At 36.1% G+C, this 21,768-nt stretch overlaps 1 protein-coding gene across 5 annotated transcripts in view; it reads left to right on the forward strand.

The window, feature by feature from the left end:
* Positions 1-14,288, forward strand: part of POLK (DNA polymerase kappa) — a gene marked incomplete at both ends in the record, with an annotated part of 39,864 nt that extends 25,576 nt beyond the window's left edge. For 4 of the 5 annotated variants that reach the window (XM_080717799.1, XM_080717800.1, XM_080717803.1 and 1 more), the window contains 8 exons: positions 951-1,075; positions 3,563-3,729; positions 6,808-6,840; positions 10,048-10,144; positions 11,883-12,054; positions 12,496-13,416; positions 14,004-14,046; positions 14,204-14,288. In XM_080717799.1, coding sequence (XP_080573925.1) covers positions 951-1,075; positions 3,563-3,729; positions 6,808-6,840; positions 10,048-10,144; positions 11,883-12,054; positions 12,496-13,416; positions 14,004-14,046; positions 14,204-14,288 — 1,643 coding nt within the window. The remainder of the gene's footprint in view (positions 1-950; positions 1,076-3,562; positions 3,730-6,807; positions 6,841-10,047; positions 10,145-11,882; positions 12,055-12,495; positions 13,417-14,003; positions 14,047-14,203) is intronic. The other variant, XM_080717801.1, reaches the window with a different exon arrangement.
* Positions 14,289-21,768: the final 7,480 nt, after the last annotated feature.

Here is a 21,768-nt window from a genome sequence, read left to right on the forward strand (position 1 = left end):
CTGGGAGTGTAGCCCAGAGGTAGAAGGGCTTCCAGGAACCCCAGTACCACCAAAAAAAAAAAAAAAAAAAAAAAAAAAATTATAAAATATGCCGGGTTTAGTGGCAGATGCTTATAATCCCAGTACTTGAGAGACTGAAACAGGAGGATCGCAGGTTCGAAGCTATCCTCAGCAACTTAGTGAGGTTCTCAGCAACTTAGCAGGACCCTGATTCCAAATTTTAAAAAATGGGGGGGGGGGCTAGAGATATAGCCCAGAGCTATAGACCCTGGATTCCATCCTCAGAACCACAAAAAAAAAGAAATTATAAAATACCTTTGAGAAAAGTAGTAATTTGCTTTATAATAAAAAGCATGAATACTTTCATATCACTTTTTAAATATACTTCAGTCCAGAATCTTTGATTATTTTTCTTTATTTTTTATTTTGAAATGAGATTTCACTGAGTTGCTGAGGCCTGTCTTGATCCTGCCTTTTAGCCTCCCAAGTACTAGATTATAGTTATTGCCACTGTACCCAGATGATTTTTTTCGGTATGTAGATAATTTATACAAAAACAATTCTCAAATATTAAACATAAATTATGTCCTAGATCTTTTCCAAGAAGTAGATATATAGATACAGATCTGTTATAAACAACTCTGCATCCCTCCTAAAGGTAGTAAGTAACCTAGTAGCACTTACTACTACTCAACTCAGAAATTGCTTTTAGATTTTAAAATATCATGAAGAATTTGATATTCCTCATTTCTCTTGCCACCATAGCCATATACTTCCTTTTTCTAACTATAGGCAGCCCTGGGGAGATGGATGATAATCAAATGTTATCTTTAAAGTAGTATATGTATCATTTCCAATGACTTACATTTAAAATTTGGTTTGTTTTGTCATTAACATAGTTAAAAATCACACATCTCATTTCTATGAGTCATCAGTGTTCTTCTTTTAAGGCATTGCCCCCAATACAATGTTAGCAAAAGTATGCAGTGATAAGAATAAGCCAAATGGACAATACCAAATTCTCCCCAACAGACAAGCTGTGATGGACTTCATCAAAGACTTACCAATTAGAAAGGTGAGATTGTATAAAATTTATCATTTGTATATCTGCTCTGAATTCTGAAGAGACACTCTTTAGGCTGAGAGTAATTCTCGCACATATGAGATAAAATGTATGATCCTTGACTTTCTGAGACTGGCTAGTTTCACTTACCATAATGTTCTCTAGTTCCATCCATTTTCCCTCAAATTACATAATAGTGTTCTTTTTTAAATACATTCTTATTTAGCTATTATAATTATACATCATTTGGAGTCCAGAGTGATACTTTATGGCTGTGTAAAACTCCATTGTGTGTATCTACCACATTTTCTTTATCCATTAATCTGCTGATGGATTGGTGGACACCCAAGTTGGTTCTTTAATTCAACTATTATAAATTGTGGAACTATTATAAATGAGTATGCAGTGTATCACTATAGCACTTGAACTTTAATTCTTTTTTTTTTTTTTTGGTACTGGGGGTGGAACCCAGGTGCTTTTCTACCTCCAGGCTATACTCCCAGACCTATTTTATACTTTATTTGGGAACAGGGTCTCACTAAGTTGCTGAGAGCCTCACTTAGTAGCTGAGGCTGGCTTTGAACCTGTGCGATCCTTCTGTCTCAGCCTCCCAAGTGTTGGGATTACAAGTGTGCGCCACCATGCCCGGCTGAACTTTCATTCTTTTTGAAAAGATAATGAAGAGTCATATAGCTGAGTGTAGTTCTAACCTAGTCTTTTGAGGAACCACCATACTGATTTCCATAGTGGTTGTACTAATTTACAGTCTCACCCAGAGTGTAAGCATTCCTCTTTCTATACATCACATCCTTGCCAGATTTGTTATTATTTGTCTTCTTGATTTTTTCCATTCTAATTGGGGTTAGGTGAAATCTTGGTATAGTTTTGATTTGCATTTCCCTGATTGCTAATGATGATGAACTTTTTAAAATATTTTTGCTGGCCATTTGTACTTCTTTGTGTGTGTGTGTGTGGGGGGGGGGGTACTGGGGATTGAATCCAGGGGCATTCTACCTCTATGCTACATTCCCAGCCCCCTTTTTATTATTTATTTATTTATGTATTTATTTATTTATTTATTTTGCGGGTCTGGGGATGGAACCCAGAGGCATTCAACCTCCGAGCTACACCTCCTGCCCTATTTTTTATTTTTTATTTTGAAACAGGGTCTCACTAAGTTACAAGGTGCCTCACTAAGTAGCTAAGGCTGTACACGAACCGTGATCCTCTGGTCTCAGCCTCCCAAATGCTGGGATTATAAGCATGAGCCACCACACCTGGTTTATTATTATTTTTTAAAATAGTTTATTAGAAAGATAGAAATACAGAAAATAGAAATACAGCTCCATACCAGACTGGCATGGAGGGGTGACTCAAAATGAATACACCCTATTTATTTATTTATTTTTATTTTATTTTATTTTTTTTTTTTGGTGTGTGTGTGTGTGTGTGTGTGGTACTGGGGATGGAACCCAGGGACTTTCTACCTCCGGGCTACACTTCCAGAACTATTTTATATTTTATTTGGAAACAAGTTCTCACTAAGTTGTTGAGAGCCTCACTAAGTAGCTGAGGCTAGCTTTGAATCTGCACAATCCTCCTGTCTCAGCCTTCCAAGTACTGGGATTTCAAGCGTGTACCACCATGCCCGGCTTTTATTTTTTATTTTGAAACAGAGTCTCTCTAAGTTGCAGAGAGACTTGATAAGTTGCTGAGGCTGGCCACAAACCTGCAATACCCCTGTCTCAGCTTCCCAATAATTGGAATTATAAATGTACATCACCATGCCTAGCTATATTTCTTTATTTTGAGAAATTTCTATTCTGTTCAATTGCCCATTTTGATTAGGTTATTTATATTTTGATTTATGTTTTTTGTTTCAGGTAGTTTTTTTTTTTTTTACTGAAAAGCTTTAAAACAATAACAGGCTATATTTTACTATTATTTAAAGTTTATGGATTTTTCTATATATGTGTCCTTTTGTTTTGTAGTAATTATACTGTACACTATATGATAGTCTAGGATTTGCTTTTCTTACTCAACATAATGTATATGAGTAGATTTTTCAATGCTTTTTTTTAGAAAAAGGTTCTGTCAAAGTATAATGTATGGTATGATTACTGTATAATATGCAGTTATAAAGTAGTGTTTTCTAATGTGTATTTCAAACAAGGAACAGGTATTCTGTTATCTGAGGTCAAATAACTTTAGAGTGTACCACCTTTGGGTGGGTTAACTATGTCTACATCAGTATATTAAAGACTCATAAATCTTGCAGCAAGAGTTGCATTTAAATTTGCTTATCCTACTCTTCCTTTATATATGACTACAAGACTCTTTTTCTAATGCCTTTAAAGAAATTTCATGCTCGTTTAGGGAATGTGACCAAAAATAATAAAAGCAGTTTTCTTGCATGACTTGTGAAGATAGTCACAGATTATACTTTCACTTCTGAGTTTAATTTAAAATCTATTAATGATACCTGTGATTCTCTTCTAGGTTTCTGGAATAGGAAAAGTAACAGAGAAAATGCTAAAGGCCCTTGGAATTATTACTTGCACAGAACTCTACCAACAGAGGGCATTACTTTCTCTCCTTTTCTCGGAAACATCTTGGCATTATTTCCTTCACATCTCCCTGGGTCTAGGTTCAACACACCTGACAAGGTATCTATCTATATATATATAGATAAAAATTCTGCTTTTTCTTTTTTTTTGGGGGGGGGGTGGTACTGGGAGTTGAACCCAGAGGCTTTCTACCTCCGGGCTATACTCCCAGACCTTTTTTATATATTTTTTGGAAACAGGGTCTCACTAAGTTGCTGAGAGCCTCACTAAGTAGCTGAGGCTGGCTTAGAACCTGTGCGATCCTCCTGTCTCAGCTTCCCAAGCATGAGGATTACAAGCGCGCTCCACCACGACCAGCAGAAAAATTCTGCTTTTTCTTTATAATTTGCTGCAATGTCAGTCTTAACCTTTGAGATAGAGGCCGTAAGGATAACATGTTTTAAAATCCTTTTAGACTAATTTGATTCCAAATATAATTTTTGGGCTAAGGTCAGCAGCTTGGATGTGGAGGGAAAGGAAAAAGCAATACTCACTCTTTAACTGCTGGCTTCAGCAGTTGAGTAGATGGACAGGAGGAACAATGGTTATGTTCTTTTCTGCCTCTGCCTGTCCTTTGTCAGAACATAAGAGGAATGCTGGTGGTCAGGTTATTGAGGAGAGAAAAATGGCTTATATTTCATAATTTACCCTTTAAGCCAGGAGATTTAATGATTCTTTGATGAAAGCCTTAACTAAATACCTTGCTTTCAAGCAGTATGGAAAGAAAAAGATTAGAGCCAGGTGTTGTGGCGTATGCTTGTCATCTCAGAACATGGGAGCCTGAGCCAGGGGGATCGCAGGTTCAAGACCAGCCCCAGGAATTTAGAGAGAGCCTCTTTCCAAACAATAATAAAAATAGGGCTGGGGATGCAATTCAGAAGTAGAACACCCCTGGTTTCAATCCTCAGTACAAAAATTAATTAATTAATTAATTACAACAATCTCAGTACTTAGGAGGCCAAGACAGGAGGATCACTGGTTCGAGACCAACCTCAGCAACTTAACAAGACTCTCAGCAAACTAATGTGACTTTGTTTCAAGCAAAAAGTTAAAAAGGACTGGAGGTATATCTTCGAGATAGAATGCCCCTGGGTTAAATCTACAGTGCCACAAATGAAAGAGTCGGGGGTGGGGAGTGGGAGGTAAGTAAGGAGGGAAGGAAAAAGGAAGATAGTAAAATTTCTTAGGATCCCTGTGGGACTGAGTAGGCAATTAAGCCTGTTGAATCTTTTTTTTTTTTTTCCCTTTGGATCTGGGGATGGAACCCAGGGGCATTTAACCTTCGAGCTACACCCCCTGCCCTATTTTTTGTTGTTTATTTTGAAACTGGGTCTCACTGAGTCGCAGAGGGCCTCAGTAGCTGAGGCTGTCCGCGAACCGCGATCCTCCGGTCTCAGCCTCCCGAATGCTGGGATTACAAGGGAGCGCCACCACACTCGGCAAGCCTGTTGAATCTTACTGAGATTGCAGGGCTTGTGTTTCTACGCTCGTCTCTTGCTGCTTTCTATTCTTTTAAGTCACAGTTAACTGATTTTGATCTTGAGTGAATATAATGAAAGATGAAGATATCACCGCACTATAAATAATTTAGTATTTGAAGAAAACAAGAAATGGATCCAAAGATTATCGTGTGTGTGTGTGTGTGTGTGTGTGTGTGTGTGTGTGTGTGTGTGTGTTTTGCAGGGAATTGAACCCAAGGATGTTCTACCTCTGAGCTCCTAGAAAAGTGTTCAGCCCTAGAAAAGTGTTCAATGTGGTAAATTGTGAAGCATCCTTTTATTTATTTCTATTTTTGTGGTACTGGGTTGAATTCGGGCGTTCTGCCTCTGAGCTATACCACCAGACTGGTTTATTTTTTATTTGGAAACAGAGTCTCGTCTCACTACGTTGCAGAAGGCCTCACTAAGTTGCTGAGGCTGGCCATGAACCTGCAAGCCTCCTGTCTCAGCCTCCCAAGTACTGGGATTGTAAGCGTGCACCACCTGCCAGGCTCTCTTCTTTTTCTTTCTGTACTACTTGAAAGCAATATAGTTCTGATATAACATAGTACATATATATAGGTGATACAAACCTTTTTTTATTTTTATTGGTGCAATGTAGTCATACATCTTAATGGGATAAAAGATGGTGGAGACATACATGTACACATTACCCAATTAGCTCTTACCCGATTCCCACCCCATTCCCTCCCAATGCCTCCTTCCCATGCATGGCTTAGTGACTGACTTTGATATAACATAGCATATATTAACCTGTGTTATTTATAGAGATGTAGGAAAGGCTTTTAAGTGAACTTCATAGGTGATTTATGATTAAAATAGCAGGTCTGTCTTTCCCTCAAGCCATATTTTTCTATTCCCCTACTCTGCTTTGTGTTTAATCTGAGTACTTCACCCCTATTTATGTATTTGCCTATCGAGCTCCTTCCACTGGGATATAAGTTTCTTAAGGACAGATACTTGCTCCTTTTTACTCATTTCTATATCCCCAAGTTCCAAAACACTGCTTGTTTGAGTTATAATGCTTTCTCTAGATATTTAGAAAATGAATAATCTACATGTTATTTCAACTTTTTTTTTTTTTTTTGTACCTGGAATTAAACCCAGGGGCATTTTACCTCTGAGCTATGTCTCTAAGCCCTTTCTATTTCTTATTCTACTTCTGAACTATACCCCCAAATCCTTTCTATTTTAATTTTGAAATAGGGTCTCACTGAGTTGCTGAAGCGGGCCTTGAAATTGATCCTGCCATCTCAGCCTCCCAAGGACTGGATTACAGATATGTGCCAGTATGCTTGGCTTCATTCCAACGTTTTGGAGTCAGTTTCTCCTATCACAGCAGCTAGAATCGAGCCATACTATCTGGTTCAGATCCCAATCTTCTTCCTATTGCTCTGCCCCACATTCTGAGATTTTGTACAGTGATATCAATGAAAAATGAATAGGTTTATAGGCAAGAGAAGCTAATAATATACTAGCTGCCAAATGATGTCAAATTAGGGTTTGATTATAGCCTATAACTGCATTGTTGCCTCCTATTGGTTCTTATAAATTGTGAGTTTTGATATTTAGACTTTGAAGTTCTGATAGGGCCTCAGTCTGTTTTGACAAAGAAAATAATTTTTTTTTTCCATTTAAGGGATGGAGAAAGGAAAAGTATGAGCGTTGAGAGGTAATATTTTGTTATTTATTGTTGTTCATAATTAATGTCATTTTAAACTGGTTTTTAAATTAATTTTAGTAGTATATCACTGAAAAACTTATTTGCAAATCACAATAACAATTTTGAGTAGCTCACACTCCTGGAGTAAACACCTTGGTCCAGTGTCTTATTATCTTGGCATGCTGCATCTTCAGTGGGGGGGAAGTTCACATGATTATTTTTTTAAATGTTGGTTTTACTTCTATTTAGTAAAACACTAAGAATTTTAGGGTTTTTAATCATAATATTTACTCTTATGTATAAGAAGAATTGAGCATTTACTTGGGAAACTTAAGAAGTAACCATGGGAATTCTTGAAACTCTTCAAATATTGGTTGAATGAGTGGAGACATTCAATACAGGCTGAGCATCTCTAATCTGAAAATCTGAAATGCTTTAAAATCCAGAACATTCTGAGTACCAACATGCCACCACCAGTGAAAAATTAAATTCCACACCTGACTTTACATAATCAGTTGCAGCTAAAACACAGGCACACTAAAAATGCTATATAAAGGTACCTTCAGGCGATGTGGATATGAAACACAAGTGAATCCATGTTTAGACTTGGTTCTCATCCCCAGCATATCTCATTATGTACAGGCAGATATTCTAAAATTATAAAGAAATCTAAATTCATCTTGTCTTAAGCGTCTTGAATAAACGAGCCTCAACCTGCAGTAAATATTATTGGTGAAAGAGAGTTTAGAGATTATATAGTTTATTGGGATTACAATCTTGTTTGGAAGTCAGATAAAATCTTGAGCTGAGGCTGGCCGTGAACAGAGACTCGTCCTATCTCAACCTCCCGAATGCTGGGATTACAAACGTATACCACCATGCCTGGCTTGTTTTATTTTATTTTATTTTTACCATTCTGAAGGTCATAAATCCTAAATTTTAGTTGTTGGTTGGACTACATCCCTTCTGGGGGCTCTAGGGCAGAATTTGTCTCTTAACCAAAGGTTTCTAGAGACTGCTTGCATCCTTGGCTCATAGTCCCAGCATCATCTATTTCTCTGGCTTTGACTCTCCTGCCCCCCCCCCATTTTATAAAGACTCTTGGGATTACAGTGGGCACACCTGGATACTCCAGGATAATCTATCCATCATAATTTACTTACATTTGCAAAGTCCCTTTTGCCATGTAAAGTACCTGATTCACAGGTTCCAGGGATTAGGATGTAGATATCTTTAAGGACCATTATTTGGCCTATCACAAGGGCAAGAAATTTGGTAATATCTGTTAGAATCACAGATTGAATATGTACTCCAGTCCCTGAGTTCTATTTCAGGAATTCATTTAACAGATATAATCACATGCCATTTTATACATACTCAAGGTTATTTGTTATAGTTGTTTTCTTCTTTTCTTTTCCTTTCTCCCTTTTGATGTGATACTAAGGATTGAACCCCAGGGTGCTTCACCACTGAGCTATATCCCAGACCTTTTGTTTTATTTTAGTTTGAGACAGGGTCTCGCTTAGTTGTCCAGACGGACCATGAACTTGCAATCCTCCTCCCTCAGCTGTCCAGTAGCTGGAATTACAGCCATGCACCACCACACCTGGTTCAGTGCATTTTTGTGCCAACAAAAGATTGAAAATGGCTTAAATATCCATGAATAGAGAATTGGTTAAGTGATACAGCTTTAAATTAGAATGTTATGATTCCATATAAAATGAGGCAATTATTTACACATTGGGACTATTCATCAAGAAATTGAGAAAAGCAAGCTGGTAAACAATGTATGTAGTAGCATTCTAATATTTATGTAAAAAATGAGGGAAAATATTGTTTGCTTATACATATATATTAGCCGATTTTTAGTTACTGTGACAAAGTACTTGAAGCTGAATAACTTTTAAAGAAAAGAGATTCCTTTAGCCTGGAATTTCAAGTGGGAAAGCCATGTATCAGTTGATGGCCTTGATGGCCTTTTTACTGTGCCAAGGCAGGTGGGGCAAAACATAACCAGATCACCAGAGACAGAAAGCCATGTCTATATTTCTCCTGTTCTCTCTCCCTCTCCTTAAAGTTACCAATCATGGGGGCTCCACCCTGATGACATTATCTAATCTTTTTAACTCCCAAAGGTTCTACCTCTAAACACCATAGTCATATGGTTTCGTGGTTTCTACCTTTTTTTTTTTTTTTTTTTTCAGCATTGGGGATTGAACCCAGGGACATTTATTCTACCTCTGAGCTACACCCCTAGCCCTATTTTATTTATTTTGATCCTCCTGTCTCAGCCTCCCAAGCACTAGGATCACAGGTGTGTGCCACCACACCTTGAAACAGACCTTCCAAACAGGGTCTCAACTAAGTTGTGAGGGCCTCACACGTTGCTGAGGCTTGCCACAAACCTGCAATCCTCCTGTCTCAGCCTCCCCAATAATCGTGCACCACCACACCTGGCACTTTCTACCTTCTTAATACCTCACACTGTTGATTAAATTTCAACACATGAACCTTTAGGAGACATACTCAAATCATATACAAATCATAGCAGTATGGAATATCTCAAAAGAATTCATAACAATAAGAAGGTGACAGTGTTGGTTGCCACTCTGGAGGAGAACCAAGTAACTGGGATAGGGATAGGAAGGAATGCTGCTGAGTACGCATTTGCTCAGGGTTTTATACTCATTGCTCTGATCACTTTAGTGTCTTCGTTTATGTTAATATAATCACTAAATACTCTTGACGATGAATTCCAAATTTCTACATTTATTCCTACCAGCCCTCTATTTTCAATTACTTACTAGACAACATTGCCTGGAATCATGAACAAACCTCTTAAATCTACTTAGGAATAATTTTCTCATCTGTACTTTTAAAAAATAGTCCTTTGTAGCAGAATCTATATGCACATATGCCCTACTGTGTTAAAAGTTCTGGGAGCATTATTATCTTTTGGTGGCTAAACCTTTTTTAAAATATAATAGAGCAAACAAGAGCATAAAGATGCTTCTTTGCTGATCAGTTTGCCTATCTAAATGGTTTTCTATTATTTATAGAGACCATAGATGTTTTTACTTAAATATACCTTTGTTCATCAAAAAACTTTATTTTGTACTGCAGAAAATACAAATTGATAGGCCATTTAAATATAATTTTCAGATTATCTTGAGTTATGGTTTACATTGAACACCAAAATCATTTTTACCTCTCTAGGACATTCAGTGAGATAAGTAAAGCAGAAGAACAGTACAGCTTGTGCCAGGAACTTTGCTGTGAACTTGCTCAAGATCTCCAAAAGGAAGGACTTAAGGTACTATATTCTTCTGTGGTGTTCTTGGTTTTTAAATTTTTTGATGATGCTACTTAAAACAAGTTAGATTGCACACTTCTTAAAGCTGAATACGAATTAGTGTTAGAACAGAGTATTCCTCTCCCCAGCAATCAGCGAGAAATACAGTTCTGACCCGTATGTGAAGTCTGTGATGAGATCATTCTATGAAAAAGCAGCTTGTGAAACTGGGATGGTTCCAGTATAATTAGATAGCTGTACACCTCAGGAGTACATAGAGTAAGTACAAAGTCAGGGTTATATTAGCCCTAGAGAAAAAGGCAAAGGGAAGGATTTTCCTAGGACTGTATGCCTTCCCCATCATTCTTTAATGTTTTTCTCACATAGACACTGACCTTCTAGAACAGGCATTGTGTTTTAAAGCTCTAATCCAAGTTGCTTAACACATTTAGAACAAAAGCCTGATTTCTGTTTCATAATTTTCCCTCACAGTAATTCATGTTTAGTATTTTTTCAACATTCTCAAATTAGAGGTAGAATTATTACAAAGCTTAATACAAAAGTATTAAAAAGTTATTTCAGAAACTGGACAGATAAGCATTTTAATTATAATTATGCTCTATCATACCTTGAGTATAAAGAGTCCTTTTTAAAAATATTTTAAATAAACATTTAACTTTATAATCATTTTAGACTTATTGAAAAGTTAGAAAAAGAATACAGAGATTTTCAGTGCACCTTTCGCCTAGTTTTCTCAACGATTAACATTTTATAATATCATAGTACATTTATCAATACTAAGAAAGTGACATTAGCATATTGTTATTAACTAAACTTTAGGTTTTATTTGGATTTTACTCATTTTTCTCTTAAGTACCTCACTGTTCCAGGATCCAATCCAAGGAACTACGTGGCACTTAATTGTCATATCTCTCTAGCCTCCTCTGGTCTGTGACAGCTTGCTAGTCTTTTCTTCTTTTTCATGACTTTGAAATTCTTGAGGAATGCTGGCCAGACATCCGGCAGCATGTCCCTCAGGCTGGGTTTGCTCGCTTCTACATTCACATTGTTGTGTTTCTAACATCATCACCCCAAATCAAACTCTAAACTTGTAAGACACCAATTGTAAAGACAGTTTTTACAAATAAATTACTTAACATAGTATCTAGCATGTAGTAGGCAAAAAATAAGTGTAAGCTATCTATAAGACCTTTTCAATGTGATACCTTTACAAAGATTTTCTTGCTTTTTAGGTACTGAATTAACTTTTTTTTTTTTTGTGGTACTGGGGTTCCTGGAAACCCTTCTTCCTCAAGGCTACACTCCCAGACCTTTTTTATATTTTTATTTGGAAACAGGGTCTCTTAAGCCAGCAAGGCTGGCTTCGAACCTGTGCGTTCCTCCTGTCTCAGCCTCCCAAGCACAGGGATTACAAGTGTGCGCCACCATGCCCAGCCTGAATTAACGTTTTAAAAAGATTTAATAAAAAAAAATCAGTTAACTTTGCCCTTTATATAAAGGTAGCTTATAAATATTTGTTTTGCAAGGGAAATAACAATTACTTTCTTATATGAGATTTTGAAATTACTTGCAGATTTTAATTATTCTTTGTGATAGTCTTCATTACCATGTTTTATAAATAATTGGTTATACTTCCATTTTTTATATGTATATAAAGACCTGTCTTTTTTTCATCTATAAATAACTTTTCTCTAGAGATTAGAAAACCTTAAATAATAATGTATTATATATGTTATAGGGTAGAACTGTTACCATCAAGCTGAAGAATGTGAATTTTGAAGTAAAAACTCGTGCATCCACAGTTTCATCTCTTGTCTCTACGGCAGAAGAAATATTTTCCATTGCTAAGGAGTTGCTAAGAACAGAAATTGACGCAGATTTTCCACATCCCTTGAGATTAAGACTAATGGGTATGGCTTGCTTCCCACCTTTTCCCCTGTTTTTCAAATCTACTAGACTGCTTTCTAAAAAATCAACTTTGGAAATATTCTCACCTCCATATTATTTCTTAACCCTGTTTAACAGGGATGTTTTTTCTTAACCCTGTTTAACAGGGATGTTTTTTAATTTTTTGCTGCCATTTTTTAGAATCTGATTCATGTGCAGCAATGATTATTAGTTTAATTCCAGTATGGACCAATTAAGATTGTACTTTTCTTACTGGAACAAGGCCGTGGGGTTCCTCAGCACCACACAAAAAAAGAAAATATATCCAACATTGTTTATTATTTCTCTGTAATCAGCCTTTTGTATATAAGTCACAAAAGTATTATGTAAAATATATTTATGCACTGGGAATGAATTAACTTTGTTGAATTTGGAATTGATTAACTGTGATTGGCTTATTTTAGGTGTTCGGATATCTAGTTTTCCCAATGAAGAAGACAAGAAACACCAACAAAGGAGCATCATTGGCTTTCTACGGGCTGGAAATCAAGCCCTGTCACCCACTGGGTGTATCCTAGAGAAAACTGACAACAATAAGTTTGTAAAACCTCTAGAAACATCTAATAAGAAGAGTTTCTTTGATAAAAAACGATCTGAAAGGAAATGGAGCCACCAGGACACATCAAAATGTGACACTGTGGATAAACAAAGTTTACAGACATCACAACCACTCCAAGTTTTAAAGAAAAAAATGAGTGAGAATTTAGAAACATCAGAGAATTCAGATACCTTCCAGATATTTACTTGTCCGGTTTGCTTTAGGGAGCAAGGAAACATCAGTCTAGAAGCCTTTAATAAACATGTAGATGCGTGTCTTGATGGATCATCAATCAGTGAGAACTCTAAAATGTCCTCTTGTTCACAAGTTCCCTCTACAAAAGTAAAACTCAAAGAGAATGCATACCATTCTTTTTCGCTTTGTGAAAAGCAACATTGTGAAACCCATCAGAAAAATGTAGAAATCACTTCAGTAGATTTGGTAGCAACAAGAGATAACTCATCTGAAACAGAAAGTATAGAGACTTTAAGAAATAACCATAACAAGGAGGACTGTTCCAGCCTTCCATGCAAGTCTTGTACTGTTTCATTGGAAAATGAAGACATTGGGTTATTAGGTAGGCAAGAATCTCTTCAGTCTGGTTTATATGAAATGACAGCAGGCCAAGGTCTAGTTTGTCCTATTTGTAACATAGAACAAAAGACTTCTGATCTTGTCCTGTTCAATGTGCATGTGGATGTTTGCTTAAACAAAGATATCATCCAAGAACTGAAAACTGACAACGTTGATCCAGTTAACCAGCCCAAAGACAGCTCCAGAAGTCTTGGTAAGTTTGTATTCATTTTTAGAAGAAGATTTTCTAGGAATATGTTTTATTTAAATTACTAGGGCTGTTAATTCTGAAACACATACTTATTAAAATGGTAGTTTGTATATATTGCCAGTTAGGAAAAAGTTAACCTGACCATAGGTTAGAATTAACTCACGCCAGTAGCTTTGGGATTTAGGAAAAACTCCAATTTGAGTTTATTTTGATTTAGCACAGAATAAACTCAAAGGTTTAAGGAACTAAGTGACCCAATCAAAGAAGAAATTCCTTTAGAAAACGTTTGCAAAGGCACAGCGGCAAATTAACTATATTTACATAGCCAGGAAGCCTCCTGAACTTGTTTTTCGGTAGTGCTGACTCAAGCCAAATTCCAAAAATAAGATTAAGTGTAATGCTAGTAAAACTAAGTAAATTACAAAGTAATTATGCTATAAAGTTAGTTTCTGCATATATAAATATGAAGTATATAGTACCAATTAAGTTTTTAGTATCTTTAATCAGTTTTAACTTTTTAATTATTATACAGTTTTTCAATTATTTCATGTTTTTCATTATGGAATTTCTTGACTTTTCTTCTAATACAGGTAGCTCAAGCAGAGTACAGAAGACTGTAGCAAAAACAAAAAGGTATGACTAATTTGAACTCTAATGAAGCTAGTTCTAAAATCATTCTGTTTTAGGAGAGTTATTATTAGAGATGTTAAATTTATAAATCATCAAATTAAAGATTAATTTTTTTAAAAAATCTTCTGCATTTTGATTCTGTGTTCTTTTTTCATTCTAGGTCAGGACCAATGGCAAAATATTCAGCATCAAAGAAAATAAAACCAAATAATCCCAGACACACCCTTGATATATTTTTTAAATGAACATTGAACATCTTATCAATAATTTTTTATCAAAGCTTGTTATTATGTAATCAATGAATTTACTTTTCCTCACTTTAAGTTTGTATATTCATTTAATGAAGTTAGTGCAGGCAAATGTCATTCCTCAAATGACATTTCCTTTCCTAAGAATTCAGAACATATATGTGTAATTTACTTCTGTATATTTTCTTTATAATCGTGAAAATTTTGTTTCTCTTATGCATCAACTAGGAATCTATCCTGTTAGAGATAATTTTAGAAAGAAAAGTTAGAAATGGAATCAGAAAGTGATTTCTTTATTACTTTTATAGTGAAAATGAAAACAGGGCTCTCAGAGGTTCATATTTTATTTTTTGTTGGTTTTTGTTTTTGTTTTTGTTTTTGTGGTGGTACTGGGGATGGAACCCAGGGGCCTTCTACCTCTGGGCTATACTCCCAGACCTATTTTATATTTTTATTTGGAAACAGGGTATCTTAAGCCAGCGAGGCTGTCTTCGAACCTGCGCAATCCTCCTGTCTCCGCCTCCCAAGCGCGGGGATTACAAGTGTGCACCACCACACCTGGCAGAGGTTCATATTTTAGCATAAGAAATTTTCATCATTTGACCATTTTTGTGGCATTGGACTGATATATTTGATCCTCTGTCTTTAGGTACTTCATGAACATTCATAGTTAAAATTTATAAGTTCTATAAAAAAATATTAGCTTTACCAAAATAGCATAAGTGCTTTTACTACCTTCAAGAAAATAATATCACAGTGCTGTATATATTAGAAGGACTTCTGCTTAAAATATTATTCATTTTTTTCTTATTTAAAATTATTTTATGAATGCCAGGCATGGTGGCACACACTTGTAATCCCTGCGCTTGGGAGGTGAGACAGGAGGATTGCGCAGGTTCGAAGCCAGCCGTGCTGGCTTAAGAGACCCTGTTTCCAAATAAAAATATAAAATAGGTCTGGGAGTGTAGCCCGAAGGTAGAAGGGCTTCCAGGAACCCCAGTACCACCAACATATATGTGTGTGTGTGTGTGTGTGTGTGTGTGTGTGTGTGTGTGTATGAATAAGCACTTGATTCACTTTAAGAATATTTAGTCTAAGATTTAAAATAGTTTTTTCCTGAATATAGGACTTGCTTTTATTAATTAATTTATTTATTTATTTTGCAGTACTAGAAATTGAGTCCAGGGCTTTGTGCATACTAAGCAAGGGCTGTATCACCAAACTACATCCTCCACCTTAATATAGGACTCTTAAATAGCAGTATTTCATGCCTGGGCATTTATGTTTGCACTTCCTACAAATTTATTTAAAAAAATAAATTGATAACTCACTTTATTTTCATTTTAATCTTCAAGAAAAAATATGAAGTTTAAGATTAATATGTATTAAAACCTTTCACTTATTGCCTGTCACAGTTTTTTTAATATTTATGAAAGAAGACAATTTAACAGTAGTTAGGTTTAGTACTGACTCTAAACACTTTTGTTCTTTCAATGAATTCTCATTAAAAAAAACAATTATTATTTGGAACATAAAGATGGAAGCTATTCTGTTATTATTTTAAGGAACTGAATCTTTTTTATATTTTTATTTTCCTACTTTCAGTACTTTAGCTCATTATCTAAATATATAAGAAAATAATATTTGAGGGATAGCTTAATGAAGGATCTTATAAAGTTTTTGTCCAAAGTAGTGAAATGGTTTAAATTACTAAATTAACATTTAAAACTAGGATTAATACTTATTTATCATGCTAGGCATACCTGATGTTATTGTATACCACGGCAGATACAAAGCTGTCTCATGGTTCTTTTTGTGTGTATGTGTGTGTGGTACTGAGGATGAAACCCAGGGACTTTCTACCTCCTGGCTATACTTCTAGACCTATTTTATATTTTATTTGGAAACAGGGTCTCACTAAGTTGCTGAGAACCTCACTGAGTAGCTGAGGCTGGCTTTGAACTTGTGTGATCCTCCTGTCTCAGCCTCCCAAGCGCGGGGATTACAAGTGTGTGCCACCACGCCCAGCTCATTATGGTTCTTGACTGTATGATTTGCTTATGTAAATTATGTATCAAGTTAAATTCAGTGAAGCTGATTTAATGTGTTGAAAAGTACCATATTTGTTTTCTATCTTGCCTAAGTATTATTTTCAACACTAAATACTAAATTATTTTCATTTGGGTGATCCATTTAATTGAATGTATCATGTAGTAAAGATAGTGATTTAAAATAAAATGTGCATGATGTACATTCACAAACATATCAAAGTCAGTCACTAAGCAGAACCTGAGAAGGGGAGGGATGGAATTGAGGAAGGGCAAATGAGTGATGTGTACATGTACGCCACTGCCCTCCTGTATCTCGTAATGATGTATGATTACAACGCACCAATAAATTTTAAAAAATTGTAATTGGTCTGTTAGCCAATCGAGATGCTTCTCTTTATTGCTTTCACTCTTGCTTTCTCTACCTGGAATCTCTCCACATCCTTTATTATCTGTTTTGTCTAATCTAGCCCACTTTTTTAAAAAATCATTTTAGTTTGGAGCATTTTTAGCAAGTATAGTAAAACTATAAGGAATAGTAATAAGAGTAATACTCTTACTTAGAGGGTCAAACAGAAAAACTTAGGAGAACATTTTAAATATATTTTATCGGTACATTGTAATCACATATCATAATGAAGTTCAGAGCTGTAGAGACATATATGCACATAGCATTAGCTTCCCCCAGCTCCCACCCCACACCCTTCCCCCTCGCCATACATGATGTTGAGATTGGCATTGATAATTTTGTATATGTACATAGCATCAACCGAAATGTTTTCTTCATCAAGTGGGAGAAGATATTTGCAACACATGTAACTGGTAAAAACAGCAGTTTTTACTAGTACCTGGAATATTAATTGATTCTTATGAGCCAGGAAGAAAGAAACAGTTAATAGAAATTTGTACAAAAGGCTTTAAATGACAATGTGAAAGGAAATCCAAATGACCAGAAACATGAAGACAGTCTCAGTCATATCAGGATTCTGGAAATGAAACATCAGACTACGATGAGGTATATCATTGCATCCCTACCATGTTCACAAAAAATGAAATAATACAATGATTCAAGTTTTAGTGATGATGTAAACTCTTACTTAAATAATCACTTTGGAAAAGAGTACGTTCTTTAGTAAATTCAATAAAGGTGAATAAAAGCTGGGAACAAAAATAAAACTTTTCTTATTGTCAGATGCTGTTTGCCTACATTTTCATTTTTTATTATTTTTATTTTTAACTACATCTAATGATTCATCAAAACTATGTCCATAAGATCAATATGTGACTTCCGGGAAGATGGCGACCGAGAAAAGTGGGGCTTAAGAGTCCCGCTAACAACCATTCTCCATTACCACAAAAAGAGCGCCTTTCATAGCCAGAAAACACCATCACCAGAAAAACAAAAAAACCACCAGGCTCCAGAGAGAAAGCGGACTGAGAACAGAGCTCAGGGCCACAGAGGAGACACACGCGCCCGAGGACGCGGCAGCAGCGCCATACTGCCGGCGGCAGCGGCGAACTCAGCGGACGGCTACAGCAAGCCGAGGTGAGCCGATGCGGAACAGTCAGGCGGGATCTTTTGGCGCAGACAGCATTTAAAGCTCCCAGTGGCTGAGCTCAGCACACGCTGCAGGGATTCAGAGTGGAAATCAAAACCAGAGAAGAAAAAATACGCCAGCCTCATGGCCGAGGGCGTGGCAGAGGCGCCATATTGCCACCGGCGGCGGCAGCAGCAGTGAATTCACTGAGTCCAGTACAGCTACATCTACGTACTCAAGAACAGTGAGTCAAATTGCGGGCCACAGAGGAGAAATCGCAGTATTGTGCCTCCTGGGACTTGACCCAGTGAGGGAGTGGTGGTGGCAGAGATATCACACCATAGGAGAGTGTGCAACCTGGCACCCCCCATAGTTTAAAGCAGCCTCTATCGACTCCCTGGGTCGGAGACTCTGTGATACAACCCAGTAAAGGAGTAGTAGGGTCTGAGATAATACAGACTCGAGATCCAGAGCACCTTAAGTGAAGCCATAGTGACCCAAGGGAAGAACCCAGAGAAGGCACAAACCTCCGAAATCATGGGAAAGAGGAATAACACTGAAGTAATGAATGTGCACAACCCCACAACATCAGAACCTGATAAAACAGAAAATCAGAGATTTCTAGAAGATCAAATCAGGAAAATAACTGTAGAAATAATAGAGGTGCTTCGAAAAGAACTCAGAGAGAGCCAAAAAGAGATAAAGGATGCAATTAATGAAGTAAAGGCCTCAATTCAAAGCACAAACAACCGATTAGACCACATGGAGAACAGAATCTTGCTCTTAGAAGATGATCATTCCAAAAATGAACGCATAGTTTCTAATCTAGAAAAAAATATCCGACAGCAGGAATCTGACATTGAAGAAATATGGGCCCATTTTAAGAGAGCTAACCTAAGAATAATTGGAATAGAGGAGGGAAAAGAAAGTGAAACCAAAGGGATCAACAATCTCTTCAAGGAAGTAATAGCAGAAAATTTTCCAAACATAGAGCAAGAGGTTGATACACAGATCCAGGAAACTTATAGAACTCCCTTTAGACAGGATCGGAGAAGAGGATCCCCACGCCATATAATTGTCAAAATGACCAATGTGGAAGCCAAGCAGAGAATCTTAAAGGCAACAAAAACAAAGGGCCAAGTGAAATTCAGAGGCAAACCAATTAGAATCACTCCAGACTTCCCAAACCAAGTCATGAGAGCCAGAACGGCTTGGAGTAACATATTCCAAACTCTGAAAGAAAACAACTTCCAGCCAAAAATTTCCTATCCAGCAAAACTTTCTATCAAATTAGATGGAGAAATAAGAAGCTTCCATGACAAACAGAAACTGAAGGAATTTATGTCTTCAAAACCAGCGCTAGAGAAAATACTCAAAGAGATTAACTACAAAGAAGAAATAGGTAACACTCACCAGAACCAGAGAAACAAGAGTTTCCATCCAACAGACAACTAAGATTGGTTATCTGTGGAGATTCATTATTTATGTTAGTCTTTTACCTATCTCTAAGTTGTATTGTTTGCCTTTATTGTTGTTAATTTTTAGGATTTCTAGTTGGAATATTAATATACCTTCAGATATAGCATTTGGAAATATTTTATCCAATTCTATTAGTAACTTTTAACTCTGTTTACATTGTCTTTGGATATACAATATTTTCTTTTATTTTTTAGGGAGTTTGTATATTCTTCTGTTGCCTGTGCCATTGAAATCATAACCAAGAAATCACTGCCAATTTCAGTGTTGTGAGGTTTTATGACCCAGATTTTCTCCTAAAAGTTTATAGTCTTAAGATTTATATTTAGGTCTTTTATCTAGTTTGAGTTAATACTTGTATGTGGGATTAGGTAAGGGTCCAATTTTATTCTTTTCCATGTAATTATTATTTTTCAACAATATTTAGTTAAAAGATTATTATTTCCACCACCAAATCTTCGTGGAAACCTTGTCAAAAATAACTTGACAATATAGGGAAGAAGTTATCTCTAGGCTTGTATTTAACTCCAATGGTCTATATATCTGACTTTAGAACAGTACTACACTGTTTCAATTATTGTAGCTTTATATGGTTTGAAATCAGAAAATATATATCTTCTAGCTTTGTTTTTGCTTCGAGATTGTTTTGGGTATCTAGAGTCCATATTCCATATCAGGATAGATTTTTTTCTGAAAAATAAATATATGATAGTTTCACCTAAAAAAAAGAAAAAATATTCTCTGGTAAGAAAGAAAGCTTATCTTTAAGACATCAAAAGCTTGGTATCAGACAAATGAAACTGTTATGTGAGATTATCATTTTTAATTTTGGATAAATTGCTATAATGCTAGATGTCAACCACTAAGCCAAGCATGGGAAGGAGGGATTGGGAGAGAATGGGGTGGGGATCGGGTGGGGCTGACTGGGCGATGTGGGCATGTATGTCTACAAAAGTTTGTATCCCACTATGATGTATGAATACAGTGCACCAATAAAATAAAATTAAAAAAAAAAGATCAATATGTAAAATTAACATTCCTATAAGACAATAATATCCAATTAGAAAATATATTTAAAGTTATTTCATCATGAGAATGACAATCTACAAGGCTCCTCAGGGGGAGGAAAATCTATCAAAAATGTTCCTGGCTGATTATTTTTTAAAATAAAATAGAAGCAGCTAAACAAATTCTGACCTCTCAAATAAATTTCAAATAAAAGAGGTAATTTGGTTTACATTTATTTTGCATTCTTATGAGTTTGTGAAGTGTTTCATCTTAATGTAAATTTTAATGTTTACGTCAAACTTGTTTTCCTTTTGAACTGTGCATATTATTTTGAAATTAAATTACGTTCAAAATAATAGTTTCAGCTGGGTATGGTGGTGCATGCTTGTAATCACCGTGCTTGGGAGGCTGAGACAGGAGGATTGCGCAGGTTCGAAGCCAGCCTCAGCTACTTAGTGAGGCTCTCAGCAACTTAGTGAGACCCTGTTTCCAAATAAAATAGAAAATAGGTCTGGGAGTATAGTCTGGAGGTAGAAAGCCTCTGAGTTCCACCCCCAGTACCACCAAAAAATATAAATAAATAAAATAATGATAATATCTCTGAGGACATGAGAATCATAGCCCCTCCCAAATTACTCTGTAAATTCAGTAAAATTGAAAACAAAATGTTTTTTCTTAGGAATTGGTAAGTAGATCCTAAATTTTATATAGATGAACAAAGGCCCAAGAATAAGGGAGAACAGGTTCTTTTAGATAGGTTTATTATTATAAAGCTATAATGATTATATAGTATTAATAGAGTGATATTGGCAGAGGGATGGACATGTTAAAAAAAACTCACTATGAAAGTATTGGCTTTAAGAAGTGATTCTTTTATGATTGATTATCCATACAGAAAAAAATTAATTAATCTCTCCCTATCGGCTTATAGGCTTTTAGAGATACAGTGCTATCTTTCATCTACCTCTGAATTCCATATGAAGTATTTGGCCTGGCACATAGTCGATGTTACCAATCATTTGTTGTCACATAAATGAATAAATAATATATGTCCAAGCCATGGTGCCTATCACCATCTTATTTTGTGTGTGTGTGTGTGTGGTACTTGGGGTTGAACCCAGAGGCTTTCTACCTCCGGGATATACTCCCAGACCTATTTTATATTTTATTTGGAAACAGGGTCTCAATACGTTGCTGAGAGCCTCACTAAGTAGCTGAGGCTGGCTTTGATCCTCCTGTCTCAGCCTCCCAAGCGTGGGGATTACAAGTGTGCGCCACCACTCCTGGCTTATCACCATCTTATTATTTTTCTCTGGGAAGACCAGGTGGTAGCTGATGTAGATCGTGGCACTCAAACTGCACCCCTAAAGGGTGGACATTCCAGGAAAAGAATTGCATTTCTTTCCA

The sequence above is a fragment of the Muscardinus avellanarius genome (genome assembly GCF_963383645.1).
Source record: "Muscardinus avellanarius genome assembly, chromosome: 1".
Classification (NCBI taxonomy): Eukaryota; Metazoa; Chordata; class Mammalia; order Rodentia; family Gliridae; genus Muscardinus; species Muscardinus avellanarius.